This window comes from Melanostigma gelatinosum, assembly GCF_949748355.1.
Source record: "Melanostigma gelatinosum genome assembly, chromosome: 1".
NCBI lineage: Eukaryota > Metazoa > Chordata > Actinopteri > Perciformes > Zoarcidae > Melanostigma > Melanostigma gelatinosum.
Window position 1 is genome coordinate 28,038,344 of NC_136634.1, and position 20,496 is coordinate 28,058,839.

Genomic DNA, 20,496 nt, shown 5'->3' on the forward strand with positions numbered 1-20,496 from the left:
TACCGATACCATTCAGGATATACAAACTACATGGGAATTTAAGATTGGCTGTTCATACTATTTTCCAGTTCCCAACACATTTAACTGGTCACGTGAACAAATGACCAGTGGTGGGCCGTGCATTTCATACCTGGGCCTTCACTGCTGTCCTGCAGCTGAATAACCTCATGATGCTACGGTTATTATTCGTTTTGTGTAAAAATGAACCTAAACGTCTATAAATACTAACTGCAGAGTTCAGATGCATGAATACGCTGAGAGTGCGTCTCCGCTCTGTTCTGCCTGCAGCTGGGACAGCAGCGCGAGGCTGCTGTGAGTGTAACCGCCTGTGAGTGCTTTGGGGCGGCTCACGGCAGCACCCGCTGCTCGTTCACGACTGGGCAGAACGTACGTGCTTTCATGTCAGAGTCAAAACACCAGAACAAGTCGCCAGATTTGTCACTAGTAGCGTTTGACAAAAAAAGTCACCAAGAGCGTTTGGAAAGTTGCCAGATGTTGCGAGAAAGTTGGCAACACTAGCACCGACTAAATATGTCCCCAGCACAACGTTGGATGTAACAATGGTTCCGATCACATATAAAACCAAACAAAAATTCATCTTCATAAAAACAAGTTTTACAAATAATAATATATGAACGAGAAAATTCCGCAGGAAATGTTGACTGTGTGGCTGCTACTGCCCGAAGACGTCGCAATATGAATATACGCGCTGATATTACAGGTAGTAACTAAGCATGTATTCTCAAGGTACACCACATGCTCTGTGTTTCACTGAGAGAGACATGTAGCGAATACAATGGTTGTATTGCCTTGTTTAATTACCATTGCAACAGGAAATTAATCAATGAATGACTCAGAATACATTTTAGAAACTATTCTTTCAGTCAATGTATCACGCATAACTACACCCAACCCACTTACAAGTAACCACAAATTCATACAACCGACCATTGGGCGACCGTGGCGCGTTACTTCGTTGTATGTTCGTACGATGACAAGAAACATCCTTATCCTTGTAGGCCAGCAGCTCTGACACGTCAAAGAATACGTCAAACTAAAGATCTGATTGGTTGAACACTGTGACAATCAACAATATCGTCCCCATTCACTTAAAGTGCACATGGATGCACTTGTGAGTCTGCAGGCCTCTGGCTCTGTTCTACCTAGAGACACAGAGGTGAGATCTGATTGGATAAAAGCTCTACTTAAAACAAGCTGCACTGGAAGCAGAGCAACTGAGGAAGACGGGAGCTGTGCAATGAGAACATAAGATAAAGAGAAATTATAATACATGTAGTATATTTATGAAATTATAAAATAGCTAGAACTTTGTGATTGTGTCTAGGCCAGCAGAGAAGGCCTTGCTGGCCCTGATGGCCCACCACTGCAAATGACAGTTCTATTCCATGTACCCAAATCCTTGGTAAGTGCTGAATTAGATTGGTTGTGTTTTTAGGTGCTTCCAACTATTCTGGAGAAGTTCAAGGAAAAGAAGCCTCAGGTGGTCCTGGCCCTGCAGGAGGCTAGTGATGCCATCTTCCTCACTGTAAGTTCAGTCCTTAAGTTGACTTCATCATTTGTGAGCAGCTCTTCTTGAATCATCCAATGAAATGTTAATGAGCGTAATGGAGGAGTTGGTTACTGTGACAAACCCAGCTCAGGAAAGTCAGTGTGCGATAGCGCTCCTCAGTGTCTGTGTGGCTCTATGTTACACAAGCCTGAACATGTACAGTTGAAAATCTCTACTCCTTTTGTCATTTCACTTCAAATATGTCCGTGTGTTTTCTGCTCTGTTTTCAGTTTGGTTGGTTGTTCTTATCATTTACATAAATACACAAAGTGTTATGAAGGGCGTTAAACTCCGGGTGCTCACGCATCTTGGTAAATGTGGAACAGTCGCTCAATTTTCCAGCCATTGAAAACACATGGAAATGAGAGAAAAAGTCAAGTGTTCTGGAAAATGATTTCAACATACTCCTATTTCCCTTTAGCTCAGAACAACTTTCTATCAGAGCTCCCCGATGTTGACATGGTTCAGTTGTAGGGGTGTAATGGTTCACAAAACTCACGGTTGGGTTCGGTACAGTAGAAAACTATAAATGCCAGAGAAATGTACTTGATTTTAAAATATATTTGTTCATTACAACTAACATCATGAAGTTATTCTTTGACTTTGAACAATGATGGAACTATACCTGAGTGACCCATCTTCTGGGGTGTCTTCTTAGCAACACATAAGCATAAAAAACAAAAACTGCTCCTTCATGTTATGTAGTGTTGTTACTTATAGCTTCTCCATCATCATTTTAGTATGAACAATTGAACTAAACCTGAGTGAATGTGGCTCTTCATCAATAAAGGTTTAAAAAAAAATATATATTTTTTTTTTATTCAAACTTATTGAGCCTCGTACCGAACGGTTCAATACGAATATGCGTATTGTTACACCCCTATTCAGTTGCCATGCATGCATAAATCTGCAGCTGTGTTTGCATTGTTCTATGATATATATTTTACATAATTTCTAAGCACGACTTCCACAGAGAATGATCTCTCGACAGGATTTGGATCAGTGGAACTGCTGTAGTGCCTTTACTCTGACCTTGATTTGATTTTGGAGCATCAAATGAAGACTCAGGCTGCTTTTTTATTTTTTATTTTTTATTTTTTTTCTTTGGCAGCCTGGAGAGACCTAAAATCCTAAGATATTTTCCTCAGAGGACAATATTTAATGAAAGAAATTATGAATTGATAATAATACTGCTGCTTTAACTGGTTAAAATGTCACCGGCAGTAGGTGACATCAGCCATCACTACTTGATTGAAGAACAGCCTAACACAATGGTGTTTTTACTTTGGTAACCTTTTTCGTTAGGCATACTTGTATCCTTTTAATCATGTTAACCGTGCAGTAAATGGAAACATTCCTGCTTTTATGTAAACCTCGTGTGTTTCTTATTGAGCACTCTACTGACTCTCCAGACAAGCTTCTAGAAGACGCCCTAATCTAAATTGGATGGATTGTAATTTTATATAATGTCATATTTAAGGTGACATCTTTTTTTTCCAGACCACTCTTCAGAACCTGTCGGAGGAGAGTCTGAGTGTGATGGACAATAAGAACCCCTCCATTAAGCAGCAGGCCGCTCTGTTTCTGGCCCGCTCCTTCAGACACTGCACACAGGCCACGCTGCCCAAGAGTGTCCTCAAACCACTCTGTGCTGCTCTCACCACGGTACTCGTCTGCTGGCTGGACATGTCTCAACAGTCCACTACCCTTTCCTCTTGGTAATGCTGTACATGATGTCATTTCAACTGCCATCTTTAAAAGGCATACCTGTGCTTTTCTCTCTGACCGTCTCAGCAAGTGAATGACTCTGCTCTAGAGGTGCGTGATGCCGCCTTCGAAGCTTTGGGGACGGCCATGAAAGTGGTGGGAGAGAAAGCCGTAAACCCATTCCTGGCTGATTTGGATAAACTCAAACTGGACAAGGTAAGGACCACTAGAAGACGGTTAAATAAATTCAAACAAGGATAAAGCTCCCATTTTAATTGTAGTGAACTGCTTACCACTGTCCTGCTGACCACTGTTTTTTTTTATTCCACATGTGAACAGATAAAGGAGTCTGCTGATAAAGTGGAGCTCCCTGGAGCAAAGAAGGGTGCAGGAGGAGGAAAAGGGGGGGGAAAGAAGGCAGCAGCTAAAGCTCCTCCCCCCGCTGAAGCTCCACCTAAATCCTCTGCCCCACCCAAGAAGACCCAAACTGGTGCTGCCAGCAAGGTATGCTCAGGGTGATGCACATATAGAAAACTAAAATCACTCCAGAAACAACTTTGTCCCCTGGTTCTACCCAATGTTGCTGTGTTATGGACATCATGACCCGATAACTTGGTCGCATTAAGGGTCTACTGTTGTACTAGAAGCGTTTTGGCTCTTTTCTGCAGTCGTCAGCAGGCCCTTCGAAGAAGGCCAAACCAACCTCTGTAGTTGGTGGAAAAACCAAGAAGAACCCCGAGAGTAAAGAGTTCACCGAGAGCGAACTCTCGGTAAGTCTGCGTGCATGCGCTTTCCTTTCCTTTGCTGCTGAAGCTTTTGTCACAGCCCTGGTCTCTGCAGTTCCTTAAAAGTCTTCAAACTTTTTAAATGCAGTTCTTGATCCTCAAGTTTAAAAAAAAAAATGTCTACAGAGTGTCTGGAAGTGTAGAGGGGTCCGTAGTTAGGAGCCGTTGTTAATGCTATTTACAGCTGTGTGCCTCTGCTGTTTTTGACAAGTCAATGTCTGCATTGAACAGAGTCTATTATGTTGAGCACCAGGGTGGCTGGGGGTCAGAGGTTGAGCTTGTCCTTCAGTTGGCGGTTTGATCCCCGGCTCCTCCACTCAGAGTCAATTTTCTTTCTTTTTTACTCCCGCTCCTGTAGGCTGTGCCTCCAGTGTGTAGATGTTAGTCTGATCGGCAGGTGGCACCTTGCATGGTAGCCCCTGTCATCAGTGTGTGAATGATGACATGTAGTGTCGAAGTGCTTTGAGTGGTCGTGGAACTAGAAAGGAGACTGTAAATTACCATTTAGCTCCAACTTTAGGCTTTATCAGTACATTGTTGTTGGACGTTCTAATGACGTGTGTGTGTGTGTGTGTGTGTGTGATGTCAGACTGAGGTGTGTGAAGAGCGGGCTGCGGTTGTACTGCCTGCCTCCTGTCTACAGCAGCTGGACTCTGCCAACTGGAAGGAGAGACTGGCCAGTATGGAGGAGTTCCAGAGGGTGAAGTGTTTTGTTCCTTGATGACTGTGTTAATTCATGACTAATTATTTCATACATTTTTTTTTAATCTGTTTGCATGAAAATGATTTTGCCCGTCACATCACGTGATGCTGCCCAACAAATCAAATGTGTGTATTCCCGTAAGCATCGTGACCCAAGTTAGATAAACACACACAGGAGAGACAGAATAGTCTGAGAAGTATATACATTTCTCATTGTGTTCTCCAAAAAGAGAAAAGTGGACAGTTAGACCAGAGCCTTTAACCAAGAATGGACATTCTTATGTTTATTCTTCCCACGGACAGTTCATAACCAGTGTGTCTCATGTGTTCAGTTCATAACCAGTGTGTCTCATGTGTTCAGTTCATAACCAGTGTGTCTCATGTGTTCAGTTCATAACCAGGATGTCTCATGTGTTCAGTTCATAACCAGTGTGTCTCATGTGTTCAGTTCATAACCAGGATGTCTCATGTGTTCAGTTCATAACCAGTGTGTCTCATGTGTTCAGTTCATAACCAGTGTGTCTCATGTGTTCAGTTCATAACCAGTGTCTCTCATGTGTTCAGTTCATAACCAGTGTGTCTCATGTGTTCAGTTCATAACCAGTGTGTCTCATGTGTTCAGTTCATAACCAGTGTGTCTCATGTGTTCAGAGACCATGAGGATTATTTAAAGCAGCAATGTTAAGCGCCACTATGAGACAAAGTCGTTTGCTCAAACTCTTTTGAGCAAACGTACCCACTCGCATCCAAAATGAAGTCGGATAATAAACAATCTAAGATCAAAATCCTAACGCATGAATTCACTGCAACAAAGATGTGAGCTGAGAATAGAGCTGAAAGAAGTGGTTTAATAACAGATATTCAGTTCTGGACCTGTTGTATTCTCTAACTGGACCTCGCTGAATTTCAATTGAATACCCCTGCCCTACAGGGTACTAAAGTGAATATTGAAGTAAAGTTTTTAATGTCATCAAAGTATCAATTGTTGAAGAAACTCATTGATTGAACGCATAACTATGAACATGTTCTGTGTGAAATGCTAAAACTTCTACATTTCATATTGAAGACTGTTGGAGCCGTGGAAAAGGCTGACGTGTTATCCAATAATATGCAGTAATAATAATCGATGGATTGATGTATGCTTCTAGGCTGTTGAGACCATGGATGGGGCGGAGATGCCCTGCCAGGCCTTAGTCAGGATGCTGGCCAAGAAACCAGGCTGGAAGGAGACCAACTTCCAGGTACGTGTCTCTGGTCCAGCAGCAGACTGTTTCCTGAAGCCATGTGGTCTGGGCTGGGGTTGACTGTCACTCTTAATTGTGAGGAAGCATGTTTTTAGAGAAAAGAGATCCTCTCCCCTGAATCATCATATTCTGATTAAGACGGTACAGCTGATCAGCCGGCAGATATCCTTAACATGTCTGGATGGGCAAATACCAAACCGTCTGCTGTGATACCTGGGTTTATGATCATCAGAAGGTGGCCGAATTTACTACAAGATGAAGCCTATTTGTAAGAAGTCTGACTTCATGCTTTTTCAGGTCTATCCGCAAGACGACAAGCAAACAACTCGTTCAATCCTTGTTTTCTGAATGTTTGGATCGATCAGTTTGTTTTGCTAACATTGTAGCTGCTCCATCAACACCCAAAATATCATCCATGTTATGGGTCATACTAGTGCTGGGCGCTATGAACAAAAATGTGTATCACGGTATTTTTTAAGATTTTGGTGGTTTCACGTTTTTTGTTTTTTTTTCCTTGACTGTGTTTTTATATAGGTTCATAGTGGCTTATACTGTCAGAAGTACATATGCTATAAAAACATTTTAATGTCATGTATGGAGGCTTTGCTTGCTAGAGGGTGTGCTCGTTTGTTCCTATAATGTTGGGATAGCAGTTTGGCTGAAGTATTGCCGGTAAGACGTACCTTGAATCCAGTGTTTTAATCATTGCTCTGAGTCTTTCGCGACTGTCTGTAGCGGGACCATGTCCTTGCAGAGCTGGATCATTATTGCGTTCGTAATGTCGCTCCATCGCTTGCTTTTCTTGTCCTAAGCAGTGCCTCGAGCAAATGCCTCTTCAAGCGATGTCTGATGCTTCGGCTTCACTGTTTCACTCACGTTAACGGTTGACGACCTCGAATCCGACGGCCGTCATCACACTGTTGGTATTCCAACATGTTTTCTGCTGAGGTGATGGAGTAAGTTGCTCATGTTACCACTAGCGTCAACAACAGTGGCTCGACAAACTTTGCAATATATAGTCTTTTGGTCTACGTTGGATTTTTTAAAAACCAAAACACTTCCAAACAGCAGACGCAGCTCCTCTCTTGGGCACAGACTCCATCGGTGGGTCTCCGGTCTGTCTCTGTTCATCCTGCATCGCTCTGTTCTTTAATGTAACGTTACTGTAGCGACGGAGCCTTTCCCAGCTGTTAGCAGACTGTTGTGTTAGTGGGCTAGCTAGCGAGCTGTACCCAGCATGCCGTTCGGCGGTGTCATTCTATAAATGTACACTTATTAGTGCCACAAACTGTTGTCGTGGTGTTTGCCCTGTTAAAGAGCGTTAGTTATTAATTGTTGTGTTATAACCATGATCAGGGGTCCCTCTCAATACACTCTAGACATGTAGCTCCGACTGTAGCCCTCTTCGTGGCGAATAACTTTGGTTCTGTCAACTCCGCCGTGTGGAATAGATTTATAATGAAGATGTCCTTGTAAGAGTTCGGTACCTTTCTCCATTTTTCTGTCCCCGCCGGTTCTTTTCTGTTCCCGGTTCATGTGAGGGCTGCAGCAGTCTTAGGCCCGCCCCAAATGCTCTCATTGGTTGAGACGCGCGATGGCGCCAAGCCTGAGCAACATCCCGCCCCTCCTGTGACCCTCTGTCTGTGTTTTCAGAGCCAGTGAGCAACAGACTTTCAAAATAATACATTTTAAAAAATGCGTTAACGTGAGATAAAATAATTGTCGGCGATAATAACGTGTTAACTTGCCCAGCACTACTAAGAACACAATAATAACATGGTGCAAAACTGGTATCGATAAAAAGGAAACCAACGGAGCTTATTTTTTTCTTGCAGATTTCATCCTTATTTGATCTGCCGCCATTAAAAATGTTTCATTTAAGTGGGGATAAAATAATGAAGGGATCTATTCCGTGAACACCGTGGTTCTGTGAAGCCTCACCATTCCATTACGGTTCTCAGTTCTCGATGCTTCTCAATGTGTCGCATCCTCAATCCTCTTTACTACTGCACATGGCTGCCTTTTCAAGAGGCAATAGCAGTGAGATACATCTCAACGCTCTTTGTTGAGAAAGTGAAATCAGACCGTGCTAACTGTTTGTACTATTAGTAGAGGTGTAACTCACAGTTGGGTGCGGTACGATACAGTGGAGCCACGGTTCGGTACGTTTCGGTACAGTAGAAAACTATGAATTCCAGAGAAATGTACTTGATTTTAAAATATATTTATTCATTAAAACTAACATGAAGTTATTCTTTGACTTTGAACAATGATGGAACTATACCTGAGTGACCCATCTTCTGTGGTGTCTTCTTAGCAACACATAAGCATAAAAAACAAAAACTGCTCCTTAATGTTATGTCTTATTGTTACTTACATCTTGCTTACATCTTGTATTGTTACTTACATCTTGCAAAAGAGATTTTTAATCTCAATGGCACTACCTGGTTCAATAAAGGTTTAAAAAAAAAAAAAAAAAAAGTATTCGTCATGCGTACCGAAACAGTTCAATACGAATACGCGTATCGTTACACCCCTAACTATTAGTATTCGCTTCGCCATGCGCCTTCTTTCTAGTTAAGAGGTTGTACGTCAGGGACCGCTCTACTGTGTTAAAAATGTAACGAGTAAACAAAAAAAGCCGTTCACGTCCGCTTAGTGATGCATCTTAGAATAGACATTTCCACACCTAATGAGTCGGTTATTATCTTGTCGGCTTCCTTTAGAACCGCCTGTTTGTAGGTCGACTGCAGAGATGGATGCTGGAATGATCACTTGGGGATTGGATGTACCCATTCTGATGCTGTCTGCCCTGTGTAGGTGATGCAGTTGAAGCTGCACATCGTGGCTCTCATCGCGCAGAGAGGACAGTTTTCAAAGATGTCAGCCTCCGTGGCTTTGGATGGCTTGGTGGACAAGGTCGGAGATGTCAAATGTGGAGGAAACGCCAAAGCGGGGTTGACTGCTATTGGAGAGGCTTGCTCTCTGCCCTGGACTGTAGATCAGGTTTGTTTCTCGTTACGAGGGATGGTATACTCTGGACAGAAGAAAAGTTAATTTTTCCCAAATAAAAGTTAAAAATACATTCTGTTTAAGAGCCATCGACTGTATTTACAGAGCTTGTGTTGTATTTGTCAGGTTGTGTCTATGGCGTTTGCACAGAAGAACCCCAAAAACCAGGCAGAGACTCTCAACTGGCTGGCTAATGCCATGAAGGAGTTTGGCTTTGCTGGGTAATTTACAGTCCTTATTTTAGAGCTCATTATTAGATCAAATTGATGGAATATGTATATTATTTCAGTGATTTTCTTCAAAAATGATTCCAATGTTTGAAAGTGTTTTGGCTTAAGACCTCCTGAACCCCCCCCCCCCTCTCTCCAGTATCAATGTGAAGGGTTTCATCAACAATGTGAAGACCGCTCTGGGAGCAACTAACCCTGCTATTCGGACAGCAGCCATCGCCCTGCTGGGAGTCACGTTCCTCTACATGGGAGTTTGTCTCCGCATGTTCTTTGAAGACGAGAAGCCTGCTCTCCTCACGCAGATAGATGCTGAGTTTGAGAAGGTATGGACGACGGATGGGCATCAAGCAAAACTACTATCCCCCGCTTCACAGCATACATTTATACCTCTCCCTCTCACCACCTGGTCATCCCGTGCAGGGAAAAGAGAACCTGGCAAAAAAAACTAAAATCTCTATTTCTATGTGTCCCACACAGATGCAGGGCCAGTCCCCACCAGCACCAATCCGATTCACCAAGAAGTCAGCAGCAGATGAAGAGGGTGATGAAGGAGAGGAGCAGGAAGAAGATGGAGCAGAAGCAGCACAGGACATTATGGACCTACTGCCCAGAACAGACATCGGGTAACCAAACACTGACAGCCCCAGTCTACCAAAACAAGATTGAACTTCATGCAGCCCTACTTTTTCAAAATATGAACACAATAATAATTTGTAAACGTACTTCTTGTTTTTATTTTTCTACATCTATTCTGAGAATTCTCAAGCTTTTAGGAATTGTCCATAAATGAGAAGAGGGTATCCTTAAGCCTGAAGTTAATATCAAACATGCCACGTTTTGCCTTATGTGACTCGTTCAGAGAGGAGGAGCTTACCTCCATGTAGATACAACATCCATCTTGGCCAAAATATACGCTAGTGTTGCTTGTACCGGTGTATGTGTGTGGAAGTCCCAGATGTTTTATTCATGTATACAGTATCTATTCATGCCGTTTCTTGTCTGTCCACGTCGATAAGCAAACCACTTTAAAATGCTTGTTATCTGATTGGAGTTTGGCTCATTCAGTGGCTATGTTAATATTGTAGCTGCTCCATCAACACTCAAAATAACGTCACGAATAGGTCAGTATTTATTTAGATTATCTATTTATTATTCGTACAATCTCCTTTATCGTCTGGTCTCTGTACAAACATGAGGCACTATTGTAGACGGCCGTCAGCGACGTCAGGAGAATCTTTATGCTGATATGCTTTCGTGACACACATTTAGCCTATTTGAACATTTGTTGTTGCCACATTTACTTTATATAATCTCGCCACATGAAATAATAAACATCACAGATTTTCCTCAGAGGGGTCTGTAAACGTATAACATCCCTGAATAGATCCAGTTGTTTGAAGGAGATGTTTTCACAGCAACATAAATAAGTAATAGATGAATTATGAGCTGTTTACACTGCCTCCTAAAGATTATAATGCATCAATAAAACTACTAATGCCAAGATTTGTTTTATCAATGAAAATATAATCTTTTATTTCCTAATCATTTGAATAGTTTCCCTTTTTATGGAAGAACACTATAGATGACTATAACAAAGTAGAAGGATAACATGTAGAATGTTTGCCACTGACTTCAGAGCGCTTGAAATTATTTTTGGGATGGTGGTACAAAAGTCTGGATCCTTGTAGACCAGCTGCTATAATCAAACAACAAAGGGAACTGTATCTGCCAATATTGATCATCAATCATTTGTATCGGCGGCAAAAAAACCAGGATCAGGGATCCAAGGGTTTTATTGAATCCAATAAATCCCACTTCAGGATGTTCTCTTACTAATGATTCAATTAAATTGTTCCTGCTCCAAACTATCGTTATATCGGCCTTTAATATGCACCGGTCGACCTCCTAGAACAGGGATTCCCAAAGTGGGGTGCGCGCACCCCTGGGGGTGCGCGAGCTGCCTCTAGGGGGTGCGCGAGAGGAAAAGTGTAATGGCGGTGCAGTCCTGTCTCCTAAAAATTACGTTCCCCCAAAACTAAAATGCATTCTCAATTACGTTTTACCACGAACGTATTTTCTCCCTGATTACGTTTGTGTTTGACGTACAAATACGTTTCTCATCAACATATCTTTGCTGTACTCTAGTCTTTATTATTTTTCTGTGATCTGCCTCGCCTCTGCCCCGCCACCCACAAGTTATTGACCCGCGGCCTGTTCCGAGGGCTGAAGACCTGACGATCGGGTGCCTCACGGCGGGGACGGCTGGAGACCTCGCGTCCCAGCGCCAACGGGTGAGCGCCGCCACTCGGAACCATAAAACCAAGTCCCGGATTTCACCCGGGGACATTCTGGAGGTATTGTGACCGGTGATGTGCCTCGTTGCTGGGGAGGTATGAGCCGAGAGTGGCGGGGTGTTATGGAGGTATATATTACAACTCTGTGTTGTTCCCGTGCGTGGATGAGCGCGTTGCTGCTGGAGACGGGCGGCGTGTTGTGGTAGTATTCTGACCGCGTAATAGGGCGGAGAGGTGGTGGTGGAGAGGGAAAAATGTTAAAGAGATGGTGGAATGTATGATTGGAGAGAGAGAAGCGAAAAAGTTGGACGTGATCCCGGTGTCCAACAACACTGTCGCGCGCATCGATGCTTTGTCCGAAGACATCCTGGCTACATTGGTCGGTCGCGTGAAGAAGAGTGAGTTTTACTCTCTGCAAGTAGACGAGCCTACAGATGTGGCCAATCTGGCCAATCGTCCGTTACCTTCGTAACGTTACGTCCGTTACTTTTTCGAAGGCACGGTGCAGGAAGAGTTTTTGTGTTTTTTATCTTGTAAACAAACGCCACGCGTGAGCAAACTGTTCTCTCATTCGTCCGATTTTTATGCGGCTCTGTTGCTTTTTTTTTTTTTAAGGTGTGTGTGGGGGGGGGGGGGGGGGCGTGAACCCGGTCGGGATGTAGAAGGGGGTGCGTGGCCTAAAAAGTTTGGGAACCGCTGTCCTAGAAGATCATCATCTACACATGATATAATATGACTTCACTGTTGCTACACTTAAACATAACATATTTACTCACAAGATTTTAACAATGATTAGTAACGTGGTACTGAAGAAACCACGATGCGTATTTAAGCTAAAAGTTTGCTGTGTGTGTGTGTGTGTGTGTGTGTGTGTGTGTGTGTGTGTGTGTGTGTGTGTGTGTGTGTGTGTGTGTGTGTGTGTGTGTGTGTGTGTGTGTGTGTGTGTGTGTGTGTGTTGTGTTTTATATATGTCCCATTGTGTTTGTTTGGCTCAAGTGAGGAGACACTCCGTTGATTGCGATGGCATAGACTGAAGTATTGTGCCTATTTTCTCTCTTCCCTCCCGTCTCACAGTGACAAGATTACGTCTGATCTGCTGTCTAAAATCAGTGACAAGAACTGGAAGATCAGGAAGGAGGGTCTGGATGAGACTGCAGCCATCATCTCAGAGGCCAAGTTGATCACAGCCAACATCGGAGACCTGCCTCTGGCCCTGAAAGCCCGACTCAGCGATTCCAACAAGATCCTGGTTAGTAAGGGAGCAGACGTCCCTGCAGCAGCACAGCTCTGTTCAGAATGAAACCACATGAAATGAAAGTCCTCAAGTCAACACACTGCCCCTGATTTCATGAGATTTTTGGTAATTTCATCGTTGCAGATAGTTACAAGGTTAATGAATTGTCCTTGTACGGCAGGGTTTCCTAACTTTCTGTGGCTGGCATTTATCTAAATGCATTTTCACAACCATCTTGTCTGCAATAAGGAATGTGTCTCTCCTCATCTGCCTGCAGACGGCCTCCAAAGATCAGGTGGGAGGCATGTTGGAGAAGGCCAGAGCTGTGACGCCAGCTAAACCTGCTGCCCCTGCCAAAGCTGGAGGGGGGAGAGGCTCTGCAGAGCCCAGCAGAGCTGCTTCAGGTTTGTGTCACATGACAGTCAACCCTTATTACAACCACGGTCTCTCATTAAGACAGATGCTCAATGTCAAACCAAGTCTCTGCTACTTTTACACATAATGTGAGGTATGGTTGGGTTTGACAGCTTGGATCTGGTTCCCATTCGGCAGAATAGCTGTATTCACTAAACGTCCACGCAGACAAGGGGAGGAATGTGTAACCGATGTAGGAAGTACAGCGGTGTGAATTCTCCCTGCTAATATATGTTTTATATTTTCTTTTTGAAAGCATCGTATGAATTCAGCCCATTTACAAAATGGGTAGAAAAAATGCAAACACAGGAAGTGTCTGACATCAAATGTTTTAATAGTCTGCGCAATATTAGTTTGATCACATGTTCACAAAGTTGTCCCTCCTCTGCAGCCTCCAGGCAGCCAGCCAGTGAGGACTCTGTGGACAGTAAACCTGAAGTCAAGAAGGTCCGAGGAGGAGCGGCCGGGAAGAAGGTACGTCTTTCTGGATGCGCTTCTGTTTGAGACGTTTCAGTGTGCACAGAGGACCAGATGTGTTCTACTTGGTAGGACCTAATACATGTTTGAATGGCTGTTTAGCTCAAGTATCATTTGTTTCATTATTGATATAAATGTCCTCATTTATATTAATAATGAAGGAAGAGAGACTTGTTCCGTTCAAGTCCAGTCTGACCCTTCCAATTGTTTGGTTTGACATTAAGAGTTGATCTGTACCTTCAGTAAATACTCCCCCATTGATGTCTCTCCTGTTAGTGGTTGTGCATATCAGGCATGAGCATTTGACACAATTTCATTTTTGTTGATGCGCACCGTTTCATTTTATGACCGTGAGGTGTAAATATGATGTGGTTTTTCTACTCACCCAGCCTCCCTCCCCTCCAGAAGAACCTGTCCCCCCCCCTTCCAAGGACAAGGACAGTAATGCTAGTAAAAAGCCCCCCTGCAAAGGGAAGGCTGCTGCTAGCGGTCAACAGGTAGTCCTTGTGATGAAATGTGTTTACACTTCATCTACCTGTTGCTACTTATTAAAGCTGCGTAGCAGATGTGAACCCCTGTCCGGCTCTCTGCCTTGACCCGGTCGGCTCGGCTCAGTCTAACCCTGTTTCTCTAATCACTAAAACCGCCAGTGAACACACCACTGTATAACCGGAAGCACATGTACACACAGTTGTTGGGTGGAATGAGATCAACTCATGTCTGTAGTAACCTTTAACATGTAGAAACCTGCTAACATGAGATGAATCAGCCCATGCAGTGCATCAGACAGACAGACAGACAGTGAATGCATGCTAACAGAAGCACAAACTGAGAGGGGTCACGTTTCAGGTCACCCCACTGCATGAGTGTGTTTATCAATGTGTTGGAATAGTATCACATCTGTGTTTCTGCGCTGTGTTAACCTGCACTGAGATCTGTTCAGCATAACACCCTTTGTCTCCTGTTACTTCTGTCTGCCACCTACACACCCCTCCGTCATCCACAGCAGAAGCTGGTTACACACACTGCTGCCAAACATTCCACAGGCGGAGCACATTGGTTCACTTGCTGTCCCTCACTGTGATGCTGCCTCTCCTCTCAGGGTGCAGCTGGCAAGAAGCCTGCAGCCAAAAGCCAGAAGGATGATGAAGATAGGTCCGGGCCAATCTTCGTCCTCATCCCCAACGCTAAGGAGCAAAGGATCAAGGAAGAGAAACAACCAAAGGTATCTGAGAAACATGTCCTGATCCCAGTGGGAGATCAGCTCTATTCTGTGTCTGAGAGTGAACGTGTCAGCTGATGGCTAGGAAGCTGAGTAAGGCTTTGTGCAGTGTAATCAAATATTACCAAACTTACGCCTAACAAGGCACTGTTGTACACGCTGATGAAAACAGTACTGTATACACTGAGCTGCCGGTGTATTAGGTCTATTGACTACACCCAGGTGAATAGGGTCACACTATTTAACTGATGGATACCAGCATGCAGCCTCCCCAGTGAAATACTTACAAACATGCAAATGAAGCATTGTCTTACTAAATGTGTTTATTTGCATACAATTCCAGAACATAAATCTGAACATTGGATGAAGCATGGTTCAAAATAGTTTCATTTTGTTGACATATTGAGCTCGATGGTTTATGCAGATGGTATTTTGGATATCTCTCTACAAATCAGAAAAAACTGTCAACATCCATGAAAAGAAATCCATTTTCACCATCTTCTTATGAATAACATGTTTTATTGACAACCTTCATCTGTACCTCTTAAAAATGTGTGAGTTCTTCTGTCCAGTGTTAGCTGACATGTAAGATGCTCTAGTAGTTGAGTGAGAGGTGCATGGACTGTAACTGGGTGGGGCTACCATGACTAATGCATTGTCTATAATTGTTGGTGAGATGTATTGAAGAGGAAATATCAGTAATAATGTTTTAGAGTGTTTAGAAAAAAACAATAAATCTCATTTAAAAAAGGCACCACAAGCATATTACAATACAAACGTCAATTTGACTGTAGGTACCCGTCCTTTTGGGAAGTCCAACAGGCGGCCTAAACTGGCGACTTGTCGAAATAACTCCGTAAATATTGCTGACAAAATGTTTCCTTTGTAGGTTTTGAAATGGAACTTCACCACTCCCCGAGATGAATATTTGGAGCAGCTGAAAACGCAGATGTCCACCTGCTTTGCCAAGTGGCTACAAGACGAGCTTTTTCACATCGACTTCCAGAGACAAGTCAAGGCTATAGCAGTCATGATTGAGGTAGTGGTTGGTCTTAATCTACACATGACGGCATTAGGAGTCGGCTAGTTTTGGTAATAAAGTGTGTTTGTGACTGGCAGAGGTTGGAAAGTGAGAGCGAAGCCACCATCAGCTGTCTGGACCTGATTCTCAAGTGGTTCACTCTGCGGTTCTTTGACACCAAAACCACAGTCCTGATGAAGGTGCTGGAGTATCTGAAGCTGGTGTTTGCCATGCTGAGCAGAGAGAACTACCACCTGACTGAGTACGAGGCCAACTCCTTCATCCCCTACCTCATACTCAAGGTGAGCACACGGCCCCCTCAGGTTGGTAGAAGCCACTGTCGAGCCTTTTCTGCTCACCGTTTCGTCTCTTCTTCAGGTCGGAGAGTCAAAGGATGTGGTTCGCAAAGATGTTCGGGCCATACTGGCCATGCTGTGTAAGGTTCACCCAGCATCCAAGGTCTTCCCTTTCCTCATGGATGGAACGAAGTCCAAGAACTCCAAACAGAGAGCTGGTAAGTCGCTACAGACCTGTACTGTTCCATTATATGCCTCTTTAATGGCAAACTGTGGGGGATGATGTCTTTGAAGAGATGTATTCTAACAACATTGTTTCTGTGGGTTGCTCCCTGTCCTCAGAATGTCTGGAGGAGTTGGGTTGTTTGATAGAGAGCTATGGGATGGATGTATGCCAGCCAACACCAGCGAAGTCTCTGAAGGAGATAGCCGTGCACATAGGCGACAGAGACACATCTGTTCGCAACGCTGCCCTGAACACTGTGGTGGCTGTCTACAATGTCTGTGGGGACGAAGTCTACAAACTAATAGGAAATGTAAGATGGAGGACACCATTATCAAAAGAATCAACCCCAAAACAGCCGATTGTACATGACTCGTTTCCCCTATCCTTTCCAGTTATCAGAGAAAGACATGAGCATGCTGGAGGAGAGGATCAAGCGTTCAGCCAAGAAGACGACGGCAGCTCTCGCCAAGCCGAGTGCGCCGGAGAGGTCTCAGAGTGAGCACCCTACCAACCCCAACGCCACCATCCTCCGCAAGCCTGCACAAGAAGACCCCAACAAACTCAAGTAGGGTTCAGGGCCCCCTCTGGCTCAGCGCTGTTTGTTTTAAAGTCAGCCGAATAAAAACCAGTAAGGAAGCCAATAATACCAGCTCACCACTAAATGTATAATATTGAAGGAGGAAAAACTAAAAGCATATACAGTATCTATGGCCATAGAGAGAAAAAAGAAATATAGATAGATAGAGAGCGAGCCATGATTTACGATCCCTTGCTTTGTCGGTAAAAAGCATTTAACTAGAACATGGGGAGCTTGTGGATTATGTGGTCAGCTGTATGCTGACTTGGAGGATGCTTTTGACCTTATAGTTGGTTGTGTGGACGGGCCTGGAAAGCTTCATGGTTACTGTTGGATGGATAACAGGTTCAGCCACTTTTAAAGTCAACAAATCTTTCTCCAAACAACAAAAACATAGCGATGCCTGGTGTTAAAGTGCCTAAATATGAAATGTATTCACCACTTTGTTTATTATACAACATTCAGTCACAGTGGGCATAATATACAATATAGAAAGACTTGGTTGGATTCAGCCGTTTAAAGTTCGCTGCTCTCTGAACTGGGAGTTTGGACAGTATTGCACAAATAAATCCTTTAATATATTTTAGGACTTTAATGCTTAACAGTTACCTTCTTGCCGAAATAAAACTAGACGTAAAATCAATACTGATATTTCCATAATTGGTTTAAGTTTTGACTTTCATAATACAAGACTCTTAAGCGATCGAGCAGCCTCACTGATGACCAAACATTACAACCGGGGATGAATGGGGTGGATCCAACATCAACTGGTAGAAAGGCTGCAAAACCATCGCGAAATCTGGTGCCCCTTCTTTTCTCCGCTCCCTACACACACACACACGCGCACACACACACACACACACACTTCTGTTTTACAGAAATGATTTATCCAGTGATGTTGGTCAGCAAACAAAACTTTCATTCCATTATTTTACAGGTAGAAGACCGTGGCATGCTTCTAAATTAATGCAGTTAAAATTATGGGTGGGAATCACCAGAGGTCCCGCGATACGATATTATCACGATATCATCGCAATATTCTGAGTATTGCGATAACATAGGCCTATATTGCGATTTATTACTTTTTTCAACTTCAAATGATGTCCCCAAAGGAAAACTGTCAACATGTTTTATCTGATAAGATAAAGTTTTCAGTCTGTTCATCTCACTTCAATCATTTTTATTGCAGCAGAATATGATTGTCAAGCAGACAGACTGACCAACAATGTCATAAATGTTGCATGAACCTGACAAACTGAACTGTTTGTATCACTACATAGTCCAACTGAACTTAATGCAAACGTGTGGACTCAGTATATGAACTATAACTTCTATAAGTAGGATATTAGAGTTATATAACTCAGTATATGAACTATAACTTCTATAAGTAGGATATTAGAGTTATATAACTCAGTATATGAACTATAACTTCTATAAGTAGGATATTAGAGTTATATAACTCAGTATATGAACTATAACTTCTATAAGTAGGATATTAGAGTTATATAACTCAGTATATGAACTATAACTTATATAAGTAGGATATTAGAGTTATATAACTCAGTATATGAACTATAACTTATATAAGTAGGATATTAGAGTTATATAACTCAGCATATGAACTATAACTTATATAAGTAGGATATTAGTTATATAACTCAGTCTATGAACTATAACTTATATAAGTAGGATATTAGTTATATAACTCAGTATATCAACTATAACTTCTATAAGTAGGATATTAGTTATATAACTCAGCATATGAACTATAACTTATATAAGTAGGATATTAGAGTTATATAACTCAGTATATGAACTATAACTTATATAAGTAGGATATTAGAGTTATATAACTCAGTCTATGAACTATAACTTATATAAGTAGGATATTAGAGTTATATAACTCAGTATATGAACTATAACTTCTATAAGTAGGATATTAGTTATATAACTCAGTATATGAACTATAACTTATATAAGTAGGATATTAGCAGTTATATAACTCAGCATATGAACTATAACTTCTATAAGTAGGATATTAGAGTTATATAACTCAGTATATGAACTATAACTTATATAAGTAGGATATTAGCAGTTATATAACTCAGCATATGAACTATAACTTATATAAGTAGGATATTAGAGTTATATAACTCAGTATATGAACTATAACTTATATAAGTAGGATATTAGAGTTATATAACTCAGTATATGAACTATAACTTCTATAAGTAGGATATTAGAGTTATATAACTCAGTATATGAACTATAACTTATATAAGTAGGATATTAGAGTTATATAACTCAGTCTATGAACTATAACTTATATAAGTAGGATATTAGAGTTATATAACTCAGTCTATGAACTATAACTTATATAAGTAGGATATTAGAGTTATATAACTCAGTATATGAACTATAACTTCTATAAGTAGGATATTAGAGTTATATAACTCAGTATATGAACTATAACTTCTATAAGTAGGATATTAGAGTTATATAACTCAGTCTATGAACTATAACTTATATAAGTAGGATATTAGAGTTATATAACTCAGTATATGAACTATAACTTCTATAAGTAGGATATTAGAGTTATATAACTCAGTATATGAACTATAACTTCTATAAGTAGGATATTAGAGTTATATAACTCAGTATATGAACTATAACTTATATAAGTAGGATATTAGAGTTATATAACTTGTGATGCGTGGAGGGCAGAGAGAGTTATGCGCTGCACTCTCCCCATGAGCCGGCTACTGTTGGCAGGTTTAACCCCGTTTTGAGGCCAGATGTCTCTTTGTTTTGACCAACTTCCTACCAATCACGCTGACCCGGGACCTTTGCTGACCTCACCAGAAAACAACTCGGCACCATCTAGTGGACTGAAAAAGCAATTTATTTGATCTTTCTAGTAATTTTTAGTTTTTGTTTTAATGGTTTATATAATAAAATATCGATACTTGGCATCCGTGTATTGATACAATATCGCCACGCAAAATATCGCGATACTATGCTGTATCGATTTTTTTTTTCCCCACCCCTAGTTAATATGTCTTATCGTTGGCCATGAATTGTCTTGAACGCACTAAAATCCAACTCTTCCAGTGGTTTTTCATAAGCATGTTATCCATTCTATCGATGCACTTCCCATCCTTCTACATGCGGAGGACTGTGGTTGGATTCGTACTCTTCAATCTTTTGAATGTTTGTGTTCTGCTCGCAACTAATCTGTCCTTCTCGTTGCAAGTCATTGCATGTTGGGCCGCTCTCACAGATACTTATTTTAAAGGGAAATTGGCACCTAATAATCCGATCCACTGTCCGTGAAAGCAGCTGGCTGTCTTCTGCCCGTCTGTCTCTTAACCCTTCATCTTTCTTCCTGTGTGATTTCCTTCTTTTCTGCTCTGCCTTCCTCCTCTTCTGGAGCAGAATAATGTATCGCACGTATAGGATGTGAGTACCTCTTCCTCCTCGCCCTC

The 20,496-nt window shown here is 42.1% G+C and overlaps 1 protein-coding gene across 10 annotated transcripts in view; it reads left to right on the top strand.

Annotated features, from left to right (window-relative positions):
• Window positions 1-20,496, top strand: part of LOC306780753 (cytoskeleton-associated protein 5-like) — an 82,517-nt gene that overhangs the window by 43,728 nt on the left and 18,293 nt on the right. For 8 of the 10 annotated variants that reach the window (XM_079273218.1, XM_079273223.1, XM_079273225.1 and 5 more), the window contains 21 exons: window positions 1,457-1,546; window positions 3,071-3,235; window positions 3,365-3,493; window positions 3,617-3,781; window positions 3,946-4,047; window positions 4,652-4,762; window positions 5,913-6,005; window positions 8,829-9,014; window positions 9,147-9,241; window positions 9,390-9,573; window positions 9,728-9,873; window positions 12,619-12,793; window positions 13,056-13,182; window positions 13,584-13,666; window positions 14,059-14,166; window positions 14,772-14,894; window positions 15,781-15,930; window positions 16,011-16,214; window positions 16,291-16,426; window positions 16,551-16,744; window positions 16,827-16,999. In XM_079273218.1, coding sequence (XP_079129344.1) covers window positions 1,457-1,546; window positions 3,071-3,235; window positions 3,365-3,493; window positions 3,617-3,781; window positions 3,946-4,047; window positions 4,652-4,762; window positions 5,913-6,005; window positions 8,829-9,014; window positions 9,147-9,241; window positions 9,390-9,573; window positions 9,728-9,873; window positions 12,619-12,793; window positions 13,056-13,182; window positions 13,584-13,666; window positions 14,059-14,166; window positions 14,772-14,894; window positions 15,781-15,930; window positions 16,011-16,214; window positions 16,291-16,426; window positions 16,551-16,744; window positions 16,827-16,999 — 2,939 coding nt within the window. Of the gene's footprint in view, window positions 1-1,456; window positions 1,547-3,070; window positions 3,236-3,364; window positions 3,494-3,616; window positions 3,782-3,945; window positions 4,048-4,651; window positions 4,763-5,912; window positions 6,006-8,828; window positions 9,015-9,146; window positions 9,242-9,389; window positions 9,574-9,727; window positions 9,874-11,395; window positions 11,542-12,618; window positions 12,794-13,055; window positions 13,183-13,583; window positions 13,667-14,058; window positions 14,167-14,771; window positions 14,895-15,780; window positions 15,931-16,010; window positions 16,215-16,290; window positions 16,427-16,550; window positions 16,745-16,826; window positions 17,000-20,496 lie in introns of those variants that run through there. The other 2 variants (XM_079273224.1, XR_013772164.1) reach the window with 2 other exon arrangements.